Below are 20,626 nucleotides of genomic sequence, written 5' to 3'. Positions count from 1 at the left end.
TTCAATCTATAGTCTGTACTAGTTCACTTAGGAAGCCCATTCTCCACTTCCTATGGATTTTCCTAAACCATCAGATGCTTCGATCAGCTTCAGGTGGGGCCTTTGATCCTAAATATCTTAATGTAGTCAACAATGTTGGAATGTGCTGTTCTCAATAATTTAACCATTGATTGGTGATTTCAGACAAGCTAAGTGGTTACCTGAGGTTTGGGAATCCAGTATAATTAATGTGCAATTTAATAGCTATTGGGTTATATACCACGATTCAGTTATTTGGTCTTGCTGGGTTTCTGGAGAGCTTAATTTAATTCGAGATTATTCAGAAATTTGGGTTGTAAGTATCCATTGCGTGGGGGGAGCCCTTCAGTTTATATTTGATTCAGCTGTCAATACCAGACACTTGAAACAAAGGGCCAAGCATTAAGCTGGGGATTTCGGGTGTAGGCCATTTCAGTAGGCCTATATTAAATACCTTTAATAGCTTTCAGCTGAATGTGACAGCATGTGGAGTGCAGGTGCATTGTGGGAATTGTGACAACAGGAGCTGTATGTGAACCAGTCCATTGTCAGTGGCATGAAGATTGGCAGTCTGTGGCAGAGTGAATGATTAGTTTTTGATGGCTGGAACAAAGTCCCCATTATAGTTATGTTCATAGTGAACTTCCTTTTTGCTCTGTAACATTATGATTACTCTAGCAAATATTGGAGAAAACTGGCAAGAATTATCTTGGAACTGCACATTTTAGTCCAACTGTTCAAGTGGTTGGGTTCATTAGGCCACTTAACACTAATGTTCTAATCATTTCAATTAGACCTTGCTCCTGTGAATAAATAGGACAGAATTGTAATAGTGAACATAGGAACAAATGTAGCTTTGAACCTTTCAGCATTTAAGTAGCAATAGAATAAACAGCATTAGATCTAAATTTTGTAGATTGTCACTTTACTATGAGGTTGGAGTTAGTGATGCATGGAGTGAGGTGCTTGCAGTTCACTAATGTCATTAATGCGTGCTATAGGTTCGTGAGCTTGAAGCAGAGCTAGAGGATGAACGGAAACAGCGGGCACAGGCGGTGTCTGCAAGGAAGAAGCTGGAGATGGATCTGAAGGATCTGGAAGCACAAATTGAGGCAGCAAATAAAAGTCGTGAAGAGGCAATTAAACAACTCCGAAGACTTCAAGTGAGTCACTTTAAACTTCCACAATTATAGTTTACTTCTGCAAAGGAGGAGATCCTGGATCTTAATAAAGTTAGAGATTTTCCACTGCTGCAGAATGCAGTTTATAATACATAGTATTATAGTGAATGACTGTATAGTTCATTTGCAGTAAATTGCACTGAAGTTGTGCATAGTTCATTGTCAGAAGAACTTGAAGATTTAAACAAATTCACATCTTTTTCAGGCACAGATGAAAGATTACCAACGTGAGCTAGAAGAAGCTCGTGTTTCCAGAGATGAGATTTTTGCACAGTCAAAGGAGAATGAAAAGAAGCTGAAGAGTCTAGAAGCAGAAATTCTACAGCTTCATGAGGTTTGTCACCATACTTTCACTTAGACGTCAACCAGGCAAAGGGGAAATACCACGCTTATTGGTGCAGATAACACAAGTTTGAGTAGAGAAGTTACCAACCTGGGGCAACCACATAAACAAAAATATTTATCTAACTGCAAGATTTTGGAAATAAACTTGAGTCAGTGAAATGAGATGAAGCTATCTGTGTTGGACTTTTAACAGGGCAAACTATAGCGAGATATAGCTGACTAAATTATGATCAATAAACTTTTTTTAAATGTTAGCATTCATCAACCGTGGGATTGAGTTCAAGAGCTGTGAGGTAATGTTACAGCTATATAAGACTTTGCTCAGACCCCACTTGGAGTACTGTGTTTAGTTCTAGTCATCTCACTACAGGAAGGATGTGGATACTATAGAGTGCAGAGGAGATTTACAAGGATGTTGCCTGGATTGGAAGGCGTACCTTATGAGAATAGGTTGAGCGTACTTGGCCTTTTCTCCTTGGAGTGACGGAGTATGAGAGGTGACCTGATATAGATGTATAAGCTGATGGACATTGTGTGGATAGCCAGGGGCTTATTCCCAGGGCTGAAATGGCTAACACAAGGGGACATAGTTTTAAGGTGCTTGGAAATGGGTACTGAGGGGATGTCAGGGGAAAGTTTTTTTTCCCCCACACAGTGGTGGGTGCGTGGAATGCACCGGTGATGGTGGTGGAAGCGGATACAATGGGTCTTTTAAGAGCCTCTTAGATAGGTACCTGGAGCTTAGAATAATAGAGCTATGAGCTAGGGAAATTCTAGGAAGTCTCAAGAGTAGGTTACATGGTCAACAAAGCATTGGGCTGAAGGGCCTGTAATGTGCTGTAAATTTCTATATTCTATGATCACAATGTTTGAAATGTGCAGCCTAAAGTTAGTACTTGAATTTTGGCTATTTCTGTATGGTTTGTTCTGGTCTTGGACTATATAAAAGGCATCCGTTAGTCTTGCAAGACCGTGGATCTGCGCCTGGAAAATCTTCACTCTCCAGGGTGCAAGCCTGGGCAAGGTTGTATGGAAGACCAGCAGTTGCCCATGCTGCAAGTCTTCCCTCTCTACACCACCAATGTTGTCCAAGGGAAGGGCATTAGGACCCATACAGCTTGGCACCAGTGTCATCGCAGAGCAATGTGTGATTAAGTGCCTTGCTCAAGGACACAACTATATATTAGAAAGCAAAACATCGAAGGTTGTTTGTGGCATATAGAGGGCAGCATAGTCAGCAATGTAGAAGTACAAAAATACATTGATACAATTATGAACCAAACTCTGGCAAGATATTTCAAAGCATTTGAACTAAGGGCATCTATTTGCATCTAAATGATAAGGTATGGAATCCTACCCCCAAATAAGTGTAGATGATTTTATTGATTTTAAATACAGTATTATATTCTCCAAGCAGAGGGTACTCTGGATATATGGAACCAAGTTAAGTGAATGGAGCCACTTAAGGCAGGATCCCAACTGATAGAAGAGGTTAATAGTTTTAAAACTTAATGTGCATCTAAGGAAATTTATTGTAATGCTGATTTGCTCAGGAATTAATTCTTTAATTGGGTCGGTGGAGATTATTGCTTTATTGCTGCCTTTGAGCCTTGCATGGAACTGAACTTTGCACTATTTTGCAGGAGCTGGCCGCTTCAGAGCGAGCACGTCGCCATGCAGAGCAGGAACGTGACGAGCTGGGAGATGAAATTGCAAACAGCACATCTGGAAAGTAAGGAAGCATGACATTGGCCCATTACCCCAGTTCTTAATATAAACTGCTTTACATAAAGCAATTGATTTACTGATATTTAAAATTAAATGTATTTCATGTGTCATCAACAAGAAAGCCTAGGTTGAATGCCTCCAGAGTTTGCAGTTGTCTGAACATACCCAGCTGTAAGATTTTTTTGAAGGTAGCCAAGCTGGTCCAAGCTTTGAGTTTTTTCAGGAGTTTGTGAGCATCTGTTGAGTAAGGCTCAAAATGGTAGCTGATTTCAAGATTATCTTTTAGTTACAGCATTCATATTTTATTTAATTTCCCTCTGCAGGTTTATCCCTGAAACTGGGGTACTCTGCTTAATATAACACAAAAGTAGCATATTGCACATTTCAGGATACTTGGATGTTTTCCTTGTCCAAAGCCTTTTTTTTCCTCCTAGAATTTTGCTGTCCGCTATTTGGTTCCAGATACCAGTACTGCTTCCCAAATATGTCTTTTGTAGATAACTAGACTTCTGATTTGGTCTTTGACTGATGCATTGGAAACAAGCACTTACTATGAAACAGTATTCAAATGTAGAAATCTTGAGCACATAAGTATCTCATTCAAGTTGCATGGAAGCACACTATAAAAGGTGGGGGTAAGAGGTGTGTGGGAAAGCCGTATGTAAGCGCAGCATTTCTTGTGGTTACTGATGGACATTGGTGCTTATTTTCCTTAGCCATGTCGATCATGCAACCTGTCTTTCAGTCAAATGCCACAACCATATCGCAGCTAATTATTTTTGCAAGAAATATATACTTGTACGTTTGGCAGGTTCTAATTGTTGCAAATGCCCTAGCTACGGGTAAATTTCAGTCTTGAGAATTGCCTTTACATTTTAAAAGCACAAAATCTGGATTGTACAATTTCTCCTCCTTGCAGTGATTGTCCAGTTCAGTTTTTTTTTGCTTAAAATATAAAGAATGTGCAGTGAGTGATGGGTTGGCTTTGTATTTTCTTTTTTTTTTGTGTAATCCATATTCTACAGTGTCTAATCTGATAATGTGGAGATTTAGATAATTTACCCAAGCATTACACACTTGGTCAGTGTATCAGAGTGTTGGTACCTGATTAAATAGTTGCTTAGCCTGAAATCAAATTTTAACTTGTTTATTTTCAAAGTAGAACATTTAATTCCACAGCCACTCACAGTTTCTGAGCCCTAGGACCACATTTGAAACTTAAAATCCATTTAAACCAAACAAGTTGGTGTCTTGGATATGTGAAAAATTGAACTGGTGTAAACTTGTCCTTATCGTGGTTCTGCAGGTCTGCTTTACTGGATGAGAAGCGTCGCCTGGAGGCTCGTATTGTCCAGTTAGAGGAAGAGCTTGAAGAAGAACAGAGCAATACAGAACTTCTGAATGATAGATTCCGAAAAACCACAATGCAGGTTTGGCATTGGTTGATTAAAGTTATAAAGCTTGCCACTGGAAATATTCTGTTGTCATTCTTTTTTGTCCTTGATATCTTTTACTTCAGAAATCATATTTTAATATAGACACCGGGCCACTAGATTCAAATGCAGTTTGCATGCTAGAAATTTCCAACCCATTTGACCTTTTCCCTACACCATGCTTGGTCCTGGATGTAATTAAATGTTGGTAATTTGTAGAGAAGGGTGAAGTGAAATACCTGCACTTCTGCTCATAGTTCTTCAGTAGCTGCACTTAGTCTGGCTTTCAGTGGAATGATAGTTCCCAACTTCTGCTTGAAGCAGCCCAGGTGCCCTGGTTGAAGGTGGCTATCACCCACTTTCTGGTGAATGAACTGGTTGCTTTCAAAAGGCCCTGGAGCAATGATTCGAGATTTAAAGTACATTTATGATCAAGGTATGTATGCAGGATACAACCCTGAGATTTGTCTTCCCCACACAGCCATGAAACAAAGAAAACCATGGAAGCGATTCCAAGAAAAACTTCAAATACACCCCACGCACAAAAAAAAATCATGCAAACGTCAAAAAATAGGAGTGAAAAATTGCAAATTATTACGTATATAATTATTATTTATTTTGGATACTTTATATACCAAAAGACAACGTGAGAATTAGAATCCCGTCGATTCAGCTTTCAAGAACTCATCAACTCATGTTCCTGATATTTATCGCTTGTGTATTTGTTTTTGTTTTTATTATTATTTTGTATTTGCAGAGTTTATTGTCTTAGAACATTGTCCATCCTTTTGGGTGTGGTCTTCCAATGATTCTATTGTGTTTTGTGTATTTACTGTGAATGCCCAAAAGAACATTAATCTCAGGGTCGTTTATGGTGACATACCTGTACTTTGATAATAAATTAGGGTTGAACTTTGAGAAGTCATCCCACCTTGGAAACCAAAATCTCGTTTTCCCAGTTCTTTCTCATAGTTGGCCTGAGTATTTTGTGGAAATCTGATTAGAAGGGGGTATTTTGACTGGTGAGCTACTATCAGAATCTTCCTTCAGGTCACCAAGAAATTACTTTTGAATTTAAGTGGGTTAGCTTCGCTGTGTGTTGATCTCTTATTCCATGCTATCTGTTATCTGCCGATTTCAGCTGGCCACAGCATTCTTTTGCTAAGTCAAAACATTCAGCTTCACTTTGATATATTTAGCTTAAGGTTTTGCAAGCCAGCAGGATATTGTAGCATAGACCGTACAGATACTGAACAGTTGGAAATAAAAGGAAGGTTATTCAGAGTTCAAACATGAGAAATAATTTACAGCAGTGGACATTCTGCAAATGTATTTTATGCACTTCAGATAACATTTAGTTATTTGCTCATGATAAAATTTAGTCTATTTGCTTCCTTTCTCCAAACTTATTTCAGTGCAACTTGTAAGATCTGAGGAGGTTGTATTGCTTGCCAAGAGTCAACTTGGCCAGCACAACATCACTTTGCTGGATCATTGCTAATACTCAAGCCAAAGACTTGGAGAGAAACTTGGCAATTGTGACACTCAGGAAAGACAAAATCTTAAATTTCTGACACATAATCTATTTGCTGTGGTGTGATTTTTTTTTTGTGGCAGGTTGAAACTCTGAATTCAGAACTCGCTAGTGAGCGGAGTGCTGGACAGAAGAGCGAAAATGCACGGCAACAACTTGAGCGCCAGAATAAGGAACTAAAAGCCAAGCTGCAAGAGCTGGAGGGATCAGTCAAGTCCAAATTCAAGTCAACAATTTCAGCACTGGAAGCTAAGATAGCACAGCTGGAGGAGCAACTTGAACAGGAAGCAAAGTAAAATAACTATCCAATTTAACAAAAGCGGGTAGATGCATGGTTCCTTGGAGTCTCACTTGACAGTTTAGTAATGCAGTGAATAGTCCCACTAAACACCAGAAAATTAAAGTGGCTGCTTGAATTTAATGTGCAAAAATAATCCTTGGGTGTTTTGTTTTTAATCTCCCAGAGGCCTGTACTTCTGTTCCGAAGTGCATTTGACAACTGGGCCCCAACTCAAATTGCTAGTTTATGAAGTGGAGAAGAGAAGCAGTTTCCTTTATTCCAGCACTTGGGGTGGGGTGGTGTGCTTTTTTGGACCACGAATAATAATTGGTATGTTTTCAGAGTTGGATTGTGATTGTTGTACTAGATGACAAAATGGAGATGATTAACATTGTGGTAGTGCTAGAAAGCGTGCCAAAGGGATTCAGCAGGAGGCTGACATTGGAGGGCTTTAGTTACAAGGTGAGATTTGATAAATTGGGATTGTTCTTGCTTGGCTGTGGAGTGATTTGTAGAAGTTCATAAAGTCATGAAGGCTGTACAGTCTTTCTCCAAGGATAGGGGAGTTTCAAACTAGAAGACATGGGTTTAAGGTGAGAGGGGCAATACTGCAGGAAGATCTGAGGGACTGGTTTTTCTACACGGAGGGTGGGGGATACTTAGAACAGGCTGCCAGAGGAAGTGGAAGCAGATACAATCAATGTTTAAAAAAGCATTTTGACAGGGACAAGGGTTAGAAAGGAATAGAGAAAGATGGGATTAATGTAGGAAAATGGGGTTAGCGTAGATAGGTATCTCGTTCGTGTGGGCGATTCAGGCTGATGGGCCTGTTTCTGTGCTGTAGAAACGCAGCACGATGGGATGGTTCACAGAACCACTGCCTTGAAGTACCGGCAACCTGTGTTCATCTGACTTCTAAAGCTGTCGGTATGGAGTTTGCAGATTTCCAGCTGGAGTTGATATTAATACGGGTTTAGTATAAATGGGTGATTCATGTTTTGAATGACTCAGTGGGCTGCAGTGTGGTTCTGTGCTGGGTGAATCTGGCTCTAATTTTAGTTTACATTTCATTATTAGTGGCACTCCATTCAAAACATTAGTGGTGAAGCAAAGAAGTCAGGGAATAGATGTTTCATGGTTATAGTAGTTTAGAGTGATAGAAGTTTGATTTTTTTTTGACCAACTGGCATTTAATTTTTACAATACAATTTAAAATGTGACAAGTGATCTTTCTCTTTTGCATAGGTGGCTAACCCCACAGAAAATTGCATATTTCATGGGAACTGGTGTTAAGGGTTGTATATGTAGCTGGGGACAATGGGAAATGAATTAATCTGTCTTTTAAATCTATTCTGTTCATCCTAATCTGAAATATGAAATACATTAATGTGTTGATAGTCAGAAAAGTTGGAGGCTTGGGCCAGCTGGTGGCGCAATGACATCGGTGAACTGGGAGCGGAGGTTCCCGGGTTCGAAACCAGTCGGGTCCGCTCCCAAGTACACTTTCCATCCGTGCCGGGTTGAATGTTGAGATCGCAACTCGACCTCATAAAATAAAGGGAAAATACTGCGAAAATGTCTGTGTGAGGAGTGGCACACCACACAGTCTGTGTGTGTGTGTGTGTGTGTGTGTCTGTCTGTGTCTGTCTCGTTCCGCGCCTTGTAAAAAGACATCACAGACACGCACGCAGGCACACACCAAAAAAAAAGTTGGAGGCTCTGAAAGTTTATGAATATTAGTTTTCTCTGCATTTGTAATAGCACTCTGTTATCTCCAAACAACAACTGTTGTATTTAGCATTTGAACTGAAGTTTGTGAAATTTGATACTCTGAATGTAGTGAAAAGAAATCTTAAGGATTTTAGTTCAGTTAGTCAAAAGACCTCAATGCTCAAATCTGCTGAGCTGATTTCCTTCATCAGTTCATCCATTGGAATGCAATTTGTTTAGATAGGACAACTATATTCTTTGTGCTTTCGTTTATAGTGTCAGCAGTCGTTGGAGCTGCTACTTGTTCATTCTCCTGAGCCATTGCCAGGTTGATTTTGTGCCAGTAGATTTGTTTCGTTTTGAATTTTGCTTTTAAGTTGGTGACTTTGTTTGCAGGGAGCGAGCAACAGCTAACAAGTTGGTACGACGCACAGAGAAAAAACTGAAGGAAGTCTACATGCAAGTTGAAGACGAACGTCGACATGCAGATCAGTACAAGGAGCAGGTATCGTCTCAGCTACCAGTATAACATTTTCTCAGTATAATCTTCCACTAATAGTTGAAGGGTTAACTGGCCACATTAAAGGGCCCAAATGTAGAAATGAGTGGTAGAATCTGTCAGAGTACTACAATATGGACACAGGTCCATACTGATCAGAATGTCCCTCTAAACTGGTCCCATTTACCCATTTCCCTCTAAACCTTTAAAATTCCTTTAAAAGCAATTGATAAGAATAAAATGGGTGCAGAGAGACTTAGTTTAGGAGAGTGGGCAAAGAAATGGCAGATGAGATACAATGTTGACAAATGTACGGTTGTACATTTCGGAAGAAGAAATAATCGGGCAGATTATTATTTAGATGGGGAGAAAATTCAAAAATCGGAAGTACAAAGGGACTTGGGGGTCCTTGTGCAGGATGCCCTAAAGGTTAACCACCAAGTTGGATTGGTGGTAAGGAAAGCGAATGCTATGTTGGCATTCACCTCAAGAGGAATAGTGTATAAGAGTAAGGAGGTGTTGATGAGGCTCTGTGGGGCATTAGTGAGACCTCATTTGGAATACTGCGTGCAGTTTTGGGCCCCCTATCTTAGAAAGTATGTACTGATGCTGGAGAGAGTTCAGAGAAGATTTACGAGGATGATTCCTGGAATGCAGGGGCTAACATATGAGGAGCATTTGTCAGCTCTTGGATTGTATTCATTAGAGTATAGAAGAATGAGAGAGGGTCTCATAGAAACATTTCAAATGTTGAAAGGGTTGGACAGAGTAGATGTGGAAAGGTTGTTTCCCATTGGTGGTTGAGTCCAGGACAAGAGGCCATAGTCTTAGAATTAGAGGGTAGCCAGTTAAAACGGAGATGAGGAGAAATTTTTTTAGCCAGAGGGTCGTGGATTTGTGAAATTTGTTGCCACATACAATGTGGAGGCCTGATCATTGAGGGTGTTTAAGGAGGAGATTGACAGGTATCTAATTAGTCAGGGTATCAAGGGATATGGGGGAAAAAGCCGGAAATTGGAACTAGATGGGTGAATAGTTTAGCTCATAGGGGAGCTGCGGAGCAGACTCGATGGGCCGAATGGCCTACTTCTCCTTTGTCTTGTGATCTTGTCTTGTGAATGTAGCAATATTGTAATTGGAAGATTTCTTGTTGGCATCATCATGGTGGACACTGGCCGTGTTTCTATGCTGTATTAGTGACAGTCTTTGACAAGTCAGAATGCCTTTTAAAGTAGTGATAGTCTCCCCCCAGCTTGCCCATCTCAGTGGTATTGGAATATGTTCCATATGTTAATCTATTTTTTTTTTTTTTTAAACAATTGAATGCTCCTACCAGTTGTTAAAATATTTGCTCATTTGAAAATGGACTGTATTTGGAATTGGCCTATTTATTTGAGTGTATCAGCCATTCATTTGGCTCTGAAGACCATAAGACTACAAAACAAAAGAGCAGAGTTGGGCCAGTCAGCCCATTGTTTGCCCTGCCATCCCATCATAGCTGATTTATTATCCCTTTCAACCCCATTCTCTTGCATTCTGCACATAACCTTGGCCCTCCTGACTAATCAAGAACCTTGTCAATCTCCGCTTTAAATATACCCAATAACTTGGCTTCCACAGCCATCTGTGGCAATGAATTCCACAAAGTCACTACCTTCTGATTTAAAGAAATTCCTCCTTATCTCTGTTGTAAATGGATATCTCTCTATTCTGAGGCTGTGCCCTCTGATCCTAGACTCAGCCACCAGGAAATATCCTCTCCACATCTGCTCTATGTAAGCCTTTCAATTTTCAACAGGTCTCAATGAGATCCCACCTCATTCTTCCAAACTCCAATGAATACAGGCCCAGAGCCATCAAATGCTCCGTGTATGTTAACACTTTCGTTCTGGGATTCATTCTCCTGAGTCTCCTCTGGACCCTCTCTAATGCCAGCACATCTCCTCTCAGAGAAGGGGCCAAAACTGCTCAATACTCCAAGTCTGATCTGGCCAATGCTTTGTAAAGCCTAGGCATCACACCCTTGTTCTTACATTCCAGTCCTTTCGAAATGAATGCTAACATTACATTTTCTTTCTTACCAGAGACTCAAACTGGAGATTAACCTTTAGTGAATTCTGCATGAGGTCTCCCCAAGTCCCTTTGCACCACTGAATTCTGAATTTTCTCCCTGTTTGGAAAACAGTCCTCACCTTTATTCCTTATAATAAAGTGCATGACCAAACACTTCCCTACACTATATTCCATCAGCCACTTTTTTTCCTGCAGATACCCTGCTTCCTCAACACTACCTGCCCTTCCATCTTTTATCGTATCATCCGCAAAGGTGGCCACAAAGTTCTGTCATCTAAATCGTTGATATATAACCAGAAAACAAGTGGTCCCAACATTGAGCCTGTGGAACACCACTAATCACTGGCAGCCAATCAGAAAAGGCCCCTTTATTCTGATGCTCCGCCTCCTGCCAATCAGCCAATTCTCTGTCCATGCCAGTATCTTTCCTGTAGTGCCATGGGCTCTGATCTTGTTAAGCAACTTCATGTGTGGTACCTTGTCAAAGGCCTCCTGAAAATTCAAGAAAACAATATTCACTCTCCCTTGTCTGTCCTCTGTTATTTCCTCAAAGAATTCCAACAGATTTGTTTGGCGCGAATTCCCTTTTGAAAACCATGCTGACTTAGGCTTATTTTTTTCATGTGCATCAAATTACCCTGAACCTCACCCTTAATAATGGCCTCCAACATCTTGTCAAACACTGAAGTCAGGCTAACTGGCTTATAATTTCCTTCCTTCGGCCTCCCTCCCTTCTTAAAGAGTAGGGTTTCATTTGCAATTTTCCAGTCCTCAACCATTGCAGAACCTAGTGATTTGTGAAAGCTCATTAATGCCTGCACAACCTCTTCAGCTACCTCTTGTCAAACCCAGGGATGTAGTCCATCTGGTCACAAAGTGATCTCTACCTTCAGGCCTTTCAGCATGCCTAGCACATTATCCTTAGTAATAACAACTATGCTAATTTCTGCCCGTTGACAGTTCTGAAGTTCACCCGTCATTTCTCTGTCCCCATTACCTCATCCAGCACCATTTTCCAGCAGTCCAACATCCACACTCGCCTCCCTCCCTTTTACTCTTTTGGGAGCGTGGGGTGAAGAAAAAAACCCTCTTTTTTTTATTGGCTAGCTTACCTTCGTATTTCATCTTTTCTCTCATGGATTGTTTAGTTGCCTTCTGATTTTAAAAACTTCCCAATCCTCTTAACTTCCCACTAATTTTTGCTATATTATGTGCCCTCTGATTTGTTTTCATGCTGTCTTTGACTTCCCTTGCCAGCCCCAGTTGCATCATCGTCCCTTTAGAACACTTCATCTTTGGGGTGTTGCTGGCCTGTGCCTTTCGAGTTGCTCCCAGAAACTCCAGCCATTGCTGTTCTGTCATCATCACTGCTAGAGTCCCCTTCCAGTCAATTTTGGCCATCTCCCCTCCCATGCCTCAGTAATTCCTTTTACTCCACTGTAATACCGATATGTCTGACTTTAGTTTCTCCCTTTCAAACTGCAAGATGAATTCTACCACTTTATGATCGCTGCCTCCTGAGGGTTTCTTTATCATAAACTTTCTTATCAAATCTGTTTCATTACACAACACCCAATCCGGAATTGCCTTTCCCTAAGACAAGCTGCTCTCGTAGACATTCTACAAATTCCATCTCTTGGGATTTGGCAGCAACTCAAATTTTCCCAGCCTACCTCCATATTGAATATACACCATGACTATCGTAGTATTATCCTTTTTTTACATGCTTTTTCTTTTGTGTATTGTAATTTGTATCCCATCTCCTGGCTCTTGTATGGAGGTCTATATATTTTACCAACAGAGCCACCCCATCCCCTGTCTGCCTGGCTGTCCTTTGATACAATGTTAGATGTTAAGCTCCCAATTATGATCTTCTTTCTGCCAGAACTCAGTGATGCCTATGATGTCATACTTGCCAATCTCTAACTGCTGCACAATAATCTACATTATTCTGTATACTGCATGCATTCAAATATAACACCATCAGTCCTATATTCATCACCCATTTTGATTTTCGCTCCCCCCCATTACACTTCAGCACTTCCCACTGACTGCAATTTTGCCCTTTCATCTGCCTGTGCTTCCTCAGTCTCCATGCACACTGCATCTACCTGTGTTCTAACTGCCCCATCCTCAACCCTATCACTCCAGTTCCCATCCCCCTGCCAAATTAGTTTAAACTCTCCCCAATAGTTATAGCATACTGCTTCTGACCAGTAAAAATTTATCAGCTGCTGGAAAGTTAATTAAAATGAGTTTGTGTTTTAATAATTTAAGTTCTTTAGATTTTTGTTTTAGAATAACAAAGGCATTCCTAGTGAATTTTGGCAGAAGATCTGCGCCATGGTTCACTGGGGAAGTGTAGAATGGGTATCAGATCAGTGTTCTGTTGTTCTGCACTTTAAAGTTTAAACTTGCCCCCTTTTGTTTTCTGTACATGGTGCCTTGGGTTAATAATGTTAGCTGTGGGTTAGATTTTAATTTAACCCACAGTCAGGTCACTGGTCTGAGTGCTACTGGTACCATGTAACCCAGTACTACCTGTCGCATGGTCAGGTGGTCGGCGACTAAACCGGCTCCCCCACCAGGCTTGCCTGGTGAGGAGGGTGGCTAGACACCCTGCAGGACAAAAAACAAGACCTGCCAAAGGGTGGATGAACCCTCTCATAGGGTCAATGGCCATCTAGCAAACACGTGCCGCGAAGCACAGAAAGGGCATACCTTGCATCAAAGCTTGGCCTGGCCACTCTCTGCAACAGAACTTGCCGCAGTCGTCTTGGACCCCACCATGCCGCTGGATCCAGGAGGGGCTGTCGAGAGAGTGGATCTGGACCTGTGCAAGCCCAACTCACCTAAAATCCACTCACGCACACGCTATTCCTTTCTAACTGAAAGGAACCATCATCATCCTATGGGATGGATAGCCAGAGAGAGCGATTTTAATTTTTGTGCTACCTTTTGAACCTTCTGTTTCTACCATTTTTAAAACAAAACAAGGAATAAGAAGTGTAGGTAGAGGATAGGAGGAGAGAGACATTTGTGGAAATGAGGCAGAAGCCTCAGTTGCCAGTCTCATGGTTAGATGGTGCATAGAATCTGTCATGATCAGAGTTATTATTACTAGTATTTTGTAATATGTTTTGTGGTAGCAGTATTGTGCAAGACATAATTACTACAAGTTACAATGTAAAATAAAATGCAAAAGAGGAACAGTAAGGTGTTCATGGACTATTCAGAAACCTGCCAGAGGGGAAGAAGCTGTTCCTAAAATGTTGAGTGTGGGACGTGGGGCCCTGTCGCACTCCAATTGCATAATGCAAGCCTGTAGCCCTGCATAGTAACAGTGTTTCAGAAGGACCTGATGTATGAACTACTGTTCTGCTAACCATGAGTTTGTCATTGGACCATAGAAACTTGTGGGTTACTGGGTTGTTCAGCAGTAGGAAAAGAAAGATGAAGTGAATGCTTAATGTTAAGTTTACAGGCAGAACCTGATTCCAACTTCAAAAAAGATCTGAGTTTTTTTTTTCTCTCCAGGTGGAGAAGTCGAACTCGCGCATGAAACAACTCAAGCGGCAGCTGGAAGAGGCAGAAGAGGAAGCGACCCGTGCCAACGCAGCCCGTCGGAAACTCCAGCGGGAACTGGATGATACCACGGAGACTGCCGAGGCGATGAACCGTGAGGTCAACACTCTGAAGAGCAGGCTAAGGTAAAGTTGGTGTCAATCTTTTAAGAATTTTAGCCAAAAAAAGTCTGGATGACTTCAGATGGAATTGGGATCACAGTACTTATATTCTACACTCTGAGACTTGCCAGTTCGAAGGCCACTGTTTATCATTTGAGAAGGCTTCTCGAATTCGTGGACTTAGCAATATCAATGAAATTTATGGTACAGGAAGCCATTTGGCTTGCTGTGATCTTCACACACACAATGCTGGAAGAACTCAGCAGCCAGGCAGCATCTATGGAAAAGAGTCAATGTCTCAGGCCGAGACTCTTCATCAGGACTGGAAATGAAGGGGAAAATTCTCTCCAGCATTTTGTGTGTGTTGCTTTGAATTTCCAGCATCTGCAGACTTTGCTGTAATCTTCAAAGTGTTTCCTTTATTTATCATCTCCCTTTCATCTTGTACCAGCACAACAGACCATCCAACCCTTCGGTCCCATGTCAACTCCCAGGCAAACAGTCCCATCCCTCTCCTTACTTCTGATACTCTGATTTATTCCAATCCCTTTTGATTCTTTATAACCTGCAAGAAGCGATAAATTAGTGGCCAGTTAATCCACAAGCACATCTTGGCAGCAGAAGAAAATGGGAGCGCCTGCAGGGAATGTGAGTGTGCACATTCCACACATATTTTGAAGACAGGATGGAATTTGGATCCCTGGAGCTGAGACTCAGTAGCACCATTTGTCTCACCACTCTACATTCAGCACACTCCTCATGTTTCAGTCCAAATCAATGAGACCCACTTGTCAGTAAGAGTCAGTAGATGTGATCAGGCAACAAGTCTTTCATCGCCTTCTGTACCCCTAAGATCGAGAACAGTTAACTCCCTGACAAGATGTAGTGGTTGATTCCAGGGAGACTAATTCCAGTAATTAACTGAACCAATGTCTGATATAGTGTTGATTGTTGAAGCAGGCTAGTTTAACAGCAGCTTTGGGTCTCCACTAAACAGCTGCCAGTGTGTATATTTTGCTGACAGTGTTATTTCAATTTGACTAACACAATTAGGCTACGAAATGGATATGACTACTTAGTGGAGGTGTATTTATTTAATATGTTCTTTAATCATTCTGTCTGTTCCCAGTCCCCATTCCATGCCTCCCTTTTCTCTGCAGTAACAATTGAAAGTTGGGTAATGTGGCACTATTTCAGTATTGGGGTCACTCAGCAATACTGCATGGATAGTGGCCATTCAGCCCAACAAGTCCATGTTAACCATGGTGCCCACCCAACCTATCCCAATTTTTGTGTTCAGCCCCTGCCCTTCCGTGTACCTATCCAAGTACTACTTAAATGATATTGTACCTGCCTCAAACACTTCTGGTTGCTTGTTCCATATACTCACAACACTACATGGAAAAGTTTCTCTAAGGTCTCTTAAATCTTTACCCTCTCAACCTTAATCTCTGCTCTCTAGTCTTGGTCTCCTCTACACTGGGGAAAAGACTATTATTGTCAAATTTGATGATGCTGTCATAATTTTAAGTATTCATTGGAGCACAGGAGAATTAGGCACAACTTTGTAAAAATAAAGTCCCATCCTGGCCAACCTTTCCTATAACTCAGGCTCTTTAGTCTTTGGCAACATTCTTATAAGTCTTTGGACTTTTCAGTTTAACCACATCCTCCTCATAACAGGGTGCCAAACTGCATTCGGTATTCCAAGTGCAGCCTCATCATTGACTTGTAGAACTGCAATATAATGCCCCATCTCCTATAGTCAGCTTCTTGACTAGTGAAGGCCAGCCTCCTAAATGCCTTCTCAACTCCCTGTCCACGATTGTTGAAACTATTACATATTTTACAACATCAGGTAGAAAAAGCTAAAGTTGTGGAAACTGGTGAAAGGTGAATATGACATTCCTATAGTGGCAAAACGTACCCAAAATCAAAACACTTGCCTGCGACCATACAGACTGTTATACTTACAAGATGTGCCCACGGCTCCAATGATTTAATCCGAAAATTGAACCTATTATTTGATCCTTACAATAAAGCATTATTGAGTGTTCTCAAGGATCAGCAAAAGATGCGACCACCACTGAGCTACCCACTGCAACGAAATAAGCAAGGTAACCTATTCCCTTTGCTTTTACCATGTCCCGTCTCATGTGACTAGCTACCATAATAAACAGTAAATGTGTGGCAGAAAATACAAAGCAGATAGAGAACAGATACAAAGATCCTACATTTCCCGTTTCTCACCAGTTACATTATAGTGTTAGAGAAGTGCTGCACAGAAAATGTTCCTTCAGAACATTGAGCTAGAATAACTTTGTTACCCATTTGCACACATTCTGCATATCAACTTCCTCCAGACCCCCACTTAGCTGTCCACAAGGGGCACGACTTTGGGATGTGAGAAGAGACTAGTGTAAACCACGAACTCGTGCCTGTGTGGAATTAATACAACATCCAAGGTCAGGAGTTGGACCAGTGTCTCAGTCTTGACCTGTGAGGCAGTAGCTGTACAGGTTGTGACCTCCTATCGTGAACTATTATCAGGTGGTATTGATGTGCATTAATTGTCACCAGAAGGAAACAAGTTATTTATAGAAAGGCTTGTGATCAGTGCCGTTTCACATTGTTCCAGGCGGACAGATTTCAATGATGAAAGGGCTTTTTTCCCCCTGCTGGACCACAGTTATACTCTGACCAATTTTATAAGAATTAGTACACACCCATCAGCTTCCTCATTAACAAAACTGCTTTAAAACTAAAGTTTAACTATGTACATTTATTGCTTATTTGTAAATGTGCCACAGTGGATGCATGGATCCAAAGCACTTGCCAGTTGTTTCCAAGTCAGTTACTTGATAGAGCAAGTGATTGATGCAAAGCTTATTCCTAAGTCTAGTAGAAATAATGCTATGATTTTTGTCTCATTGGCTTGTAATATTTACTAGTGAGATATTTACCGTTGTATTCCTCAGGCGGGGTGGCACTGGTCTGACATTCACCACTAGTCGAACCGGAAGACGTGCACTGCAGCTGGAGGGTACTGCACTTGAACTCTCGGATGATGATGTGGACAGTAAGGGTGGTGGTGATCTTAATGAATCGTTAAACCAGGCAGAGTAGAGTCATTCATGGTTAACTAAAACGGAGCTCCTTTTCTGATCAAAGAGAAGCTGAAGATTAGAATGATTACTGAACTGATGATTTCTGATTCTTTCCTTCCTATTTTATTTTTTTAAAAAACAAGCAAGTTTTCAAGTAAGCCATTGTCCTCTTGCATCTTAATTTACTTTTTATCTTGCTGCACCCTACATATTATATCCCAAATTTTCTTTGATTATCGAATACCAATTTGAACACATTTAAAATGTTGAACTACACCTAAACCCAAATGAGATCTGGGAGTTGGGGTGTAATCAGAAGGAGCCTTATATATTGTTATGCATGCTACAAGTACAAGTAAACATGTATTTCCATATAATTCTGCGGACAATGGCTTAGAATTTATTGAGTTGTTAATCTGCAGCCAATTGCTGTTTAAAGACCAAACTGTGAGTGTTGCTGGATCTGAGTAAACAAGTTTTATCGTTGTAATTATCTATTAGGATGGCAGTATCTGGTGAGCATCATGTTCAATGCAAGGACAGGCCTGCATTGTTAGTGCCAACATGTACTTTGAGTAACCAGGGACTAATCAATAACTCAAATTTAGCTATACTGAAATATCCTGGAATTATCATCAGTCATAAACCTGTGACTTAATCTACTTGTGATTTTTAATGTACATTCACTCCTATCACTCCAACTTGCTGGAACCCTTTTCAGATTGTTAGTGGGGATCATAATTTGCACAAATCATTTTGAAGTACAACAATTGGAGTTTAATAGCTATATTGTGATTAAAATGTTCTTTAACTGTGTTTAGTGTTTGAACTGTGTTCTTGTGTTTTCCCATTTAAGCTGCTTACATTTCGCACATGAGCATGAGTACTTCAGACACTTTTTTTAAAATGCCCTCTTCCATTCCTATTTAGTAATTTTACCCCAAATATGGATGAAAGTTTTTGTACAATGGACCCAGGACAGATTGGCCTTTCTAGTTGATTGATTAAAATCTTTGAATACTGTTCAGATTAGCTGCTTTCCCACAATCTGTTCCTATGTAACTTCTTCCAAACAGTATGCAGCTAATGTTTTTTTTGCATAAGGGGTGATGGACACTTGATTTTCCAAAGTTCATAGAGTATTTGCATAAGCCTTCAAGCTACCAGATGCTGCATGTTTCAAAGTCGTACAAATCAGTTCATATCAATTTTTATTCAAACAGGAGTTCCATTAGAATTTATGTGAAGAGATTTCAGAAGTGCCTTAGACACGGCTTATAATTTGGTTACAAGATCAGGCATCACAGTAAAAACATGATATAATACACTATGCTGAGTATGTAACCATTAAAATGGTTTTCTATTTTATGCAGCTGTGCTTCATGCCTTGTAAAATCCCTGTGATCAGAATTTATATTGGGGGTTAACATGGTGTTTTGAATATGTACCTTGAGCCTTCTGTACCATGCAGGAATTTCTTAATATCTTGTTTAAAACTTTTTAACATCTGAAGTATTTTTCTGTACGAGCTGTTGATCACTAGGCACTGTCACTCTCATACCTTGTATACCTGTATTTCTAGACAACTATACTGTTCAATAAAAAAATTCTTGGGAAGCAACAATTTTTTTAAGAAAACAATAAAGTTAAGTACAACATTTTATCCTGTGTAATCCTCTTAATTTAGACAACTGTTGCCTGTTAGTTCTTGATCTTTGCCAGTAATTCTCATTTAATGTTCTGAAAGAGATGAGTCCCACTTATTTGCTTCAATGATGTTTTAAAATTTGTACTGAGTTCAGTCGGCTGTTGACACCTGGTCAATTTGTACTGTCTTTTGGAGATTTCAACCCTGCAGTATTCCCTTTGAACTAATTACTTCATTAAAATAAACCACAGATTCTTATTTCCTTCTCCCACCCCAAACCTGCTCCAAACACCAAAAAACAGCTTCGGGACAAGGCAGCTGATGCTTATTTCCCTAAAATATGCTAAATAGTGATTTAAATTATTTAAATAAGGTCACACTTCTCACACAGAATGATTATGAAGAGTAGAGTATCTGTTTTAGAAATGAATATTTTTGTTATGCCCTAATTTGATTTTTTTTCCTAGTGTTTCAACAGTCTGACTGCACTAATACACTCGAATAAATTTGTTCAGCCTGATTAATGTGGAATTTCCCGGGAGCAGATCAGTGGGATGGATGAGGTGCACACTTGAGCACAAAAACAAAACTGGGCCAAAGTTGTTGCCATTATACTTTCCTGAGCCACTGTAAATAACCCCTTAACCTTTGGGATTGCAGATTACCAGTTTACTAGATAGTGCACCCTGTTCCTAAAATCAAGATGCTGGCAACCAGGAATTGTGTAGTGCAATGATGCCAGTGGGTGTAAGGGTAGGAATGTGCTCTGCCAGTGTCGAAGCTGCAGAAACAGCTGTCAGTTAGTAATCAAAAGCTTTGAACATTGAGAAATGTTACTGGTGATGCAAATCAAACAAAACTGGAATATAATTCATAGTTGCTGCTTTGATGAAACTAGTAGTTTCTTGCTGTGCCAGTTGAATGGATAAATGGCTGGACGCTGAACTCTGGTGTTAATTGTCACAACAGAATTGGAAAATTCTGCGGAGTTGCCAGCAACTTTTAAGACATCTCCATCGGAGGGAGGATCTCAGACTTGATGATAATTAAGTGGAGAGTTCATGTAGCTGCCAGCAAATTCTAGTGACCGTCCTGAATCTCCTCTCTCCATATAAGAACAAAGAGTAAAGTTGGACTGTTATGCTTGAATACCAATATGCGTGTCCAGATCATTCACAAAAAGATGCCTATTTGGGCCAGGTTAATGACTGATTGCTTAAGTCTGTGCAATTGTCTCCTCAAAAATTGTGGTCTTCGTGCTGAACAGTCCCGCCAAAATGTAAGAACAACTTGGTTGAATTTTTTTGGCTTTAAAAACTCACTATTGGATAGAAATAGCTGGCATCTTTTGAGGAAAATATTTAGCCGTGTAAAATAAATTTAG

The 20,626-nt window shown here is 40.4% G+C and overlaps 1 protein-coding gene across 8 annotated transcripts in view; it reads left to right on the top strand.

Annotated features, from left to right (window-relative positions):
- The window catches only part of LOC140187280 (myosin-10), a 166,509-nt gene extending 147,252 nt beyond the window's left edge, over positions 1 to 19,257 (top strand). For all 8 annotated transcript variants that reach the window (XM_072242430.1, XM_072242429.1, XM_072242428.1 and 5 more), the window contains 8 exons: positions 1,020 to 1,181; positions 1,405 to 1,533; positions 3,188 to 3,276; positions 4,579 to 4,702; positions 6,323 to 6,531; positions 8,626 to 8,734; positions 14,339 to 14,511; positions 17,466 to 19,257. In XM_072242430.1, the coding sequence (XP_072098531.1) occupies positions 1,020 to 1,181; positions 1,405 to 1,533; positions 3,188 to 3,276; positions 4,579 to 4,702; positions 6,323 to 6,531; positions 8,626 to 8,734; positions 14,339 to 14,511; positions 17,466 to 17,613 (1,143 nt within the window). In that variant the 3' untranslated portion in view covers positions 17,614 to 19,257. The remainder of the gene's footprint in view (positions 1 to 1,019; positions 1,182 to 1,404; positions 1,534 to 3,187; positions 3,277 to 4,578; positions 4,703 to 6,322; positions 6,532 to 8,625; positions 8,735 to 14,338; positions 14,512 to 17,465) is intronic.
- Positions 19,258 to 20,626: the final 1,369 nt, after the last annotated feature.

This window comes from Mobula birostris, chromosome 24 (genome assembly GCF_030028105.1).
Source record: "Mobula birostris isolate sMobBir1 chromosome 24, sMobBir1.hap1, whole genome shotgun sequence".
Taxonomy (NCBI): Eukaryota; Metazoa; Chordata; class Chondrichthyes; order Myliobatiformes; family Myliobatidae; genus Mobula; species Mobula birostris.
The sequence above is the reverse complement of the archived record's forward strand: the minus strand, read 5'-3'. Positions and strand labels throughout refer to the sequence as shown.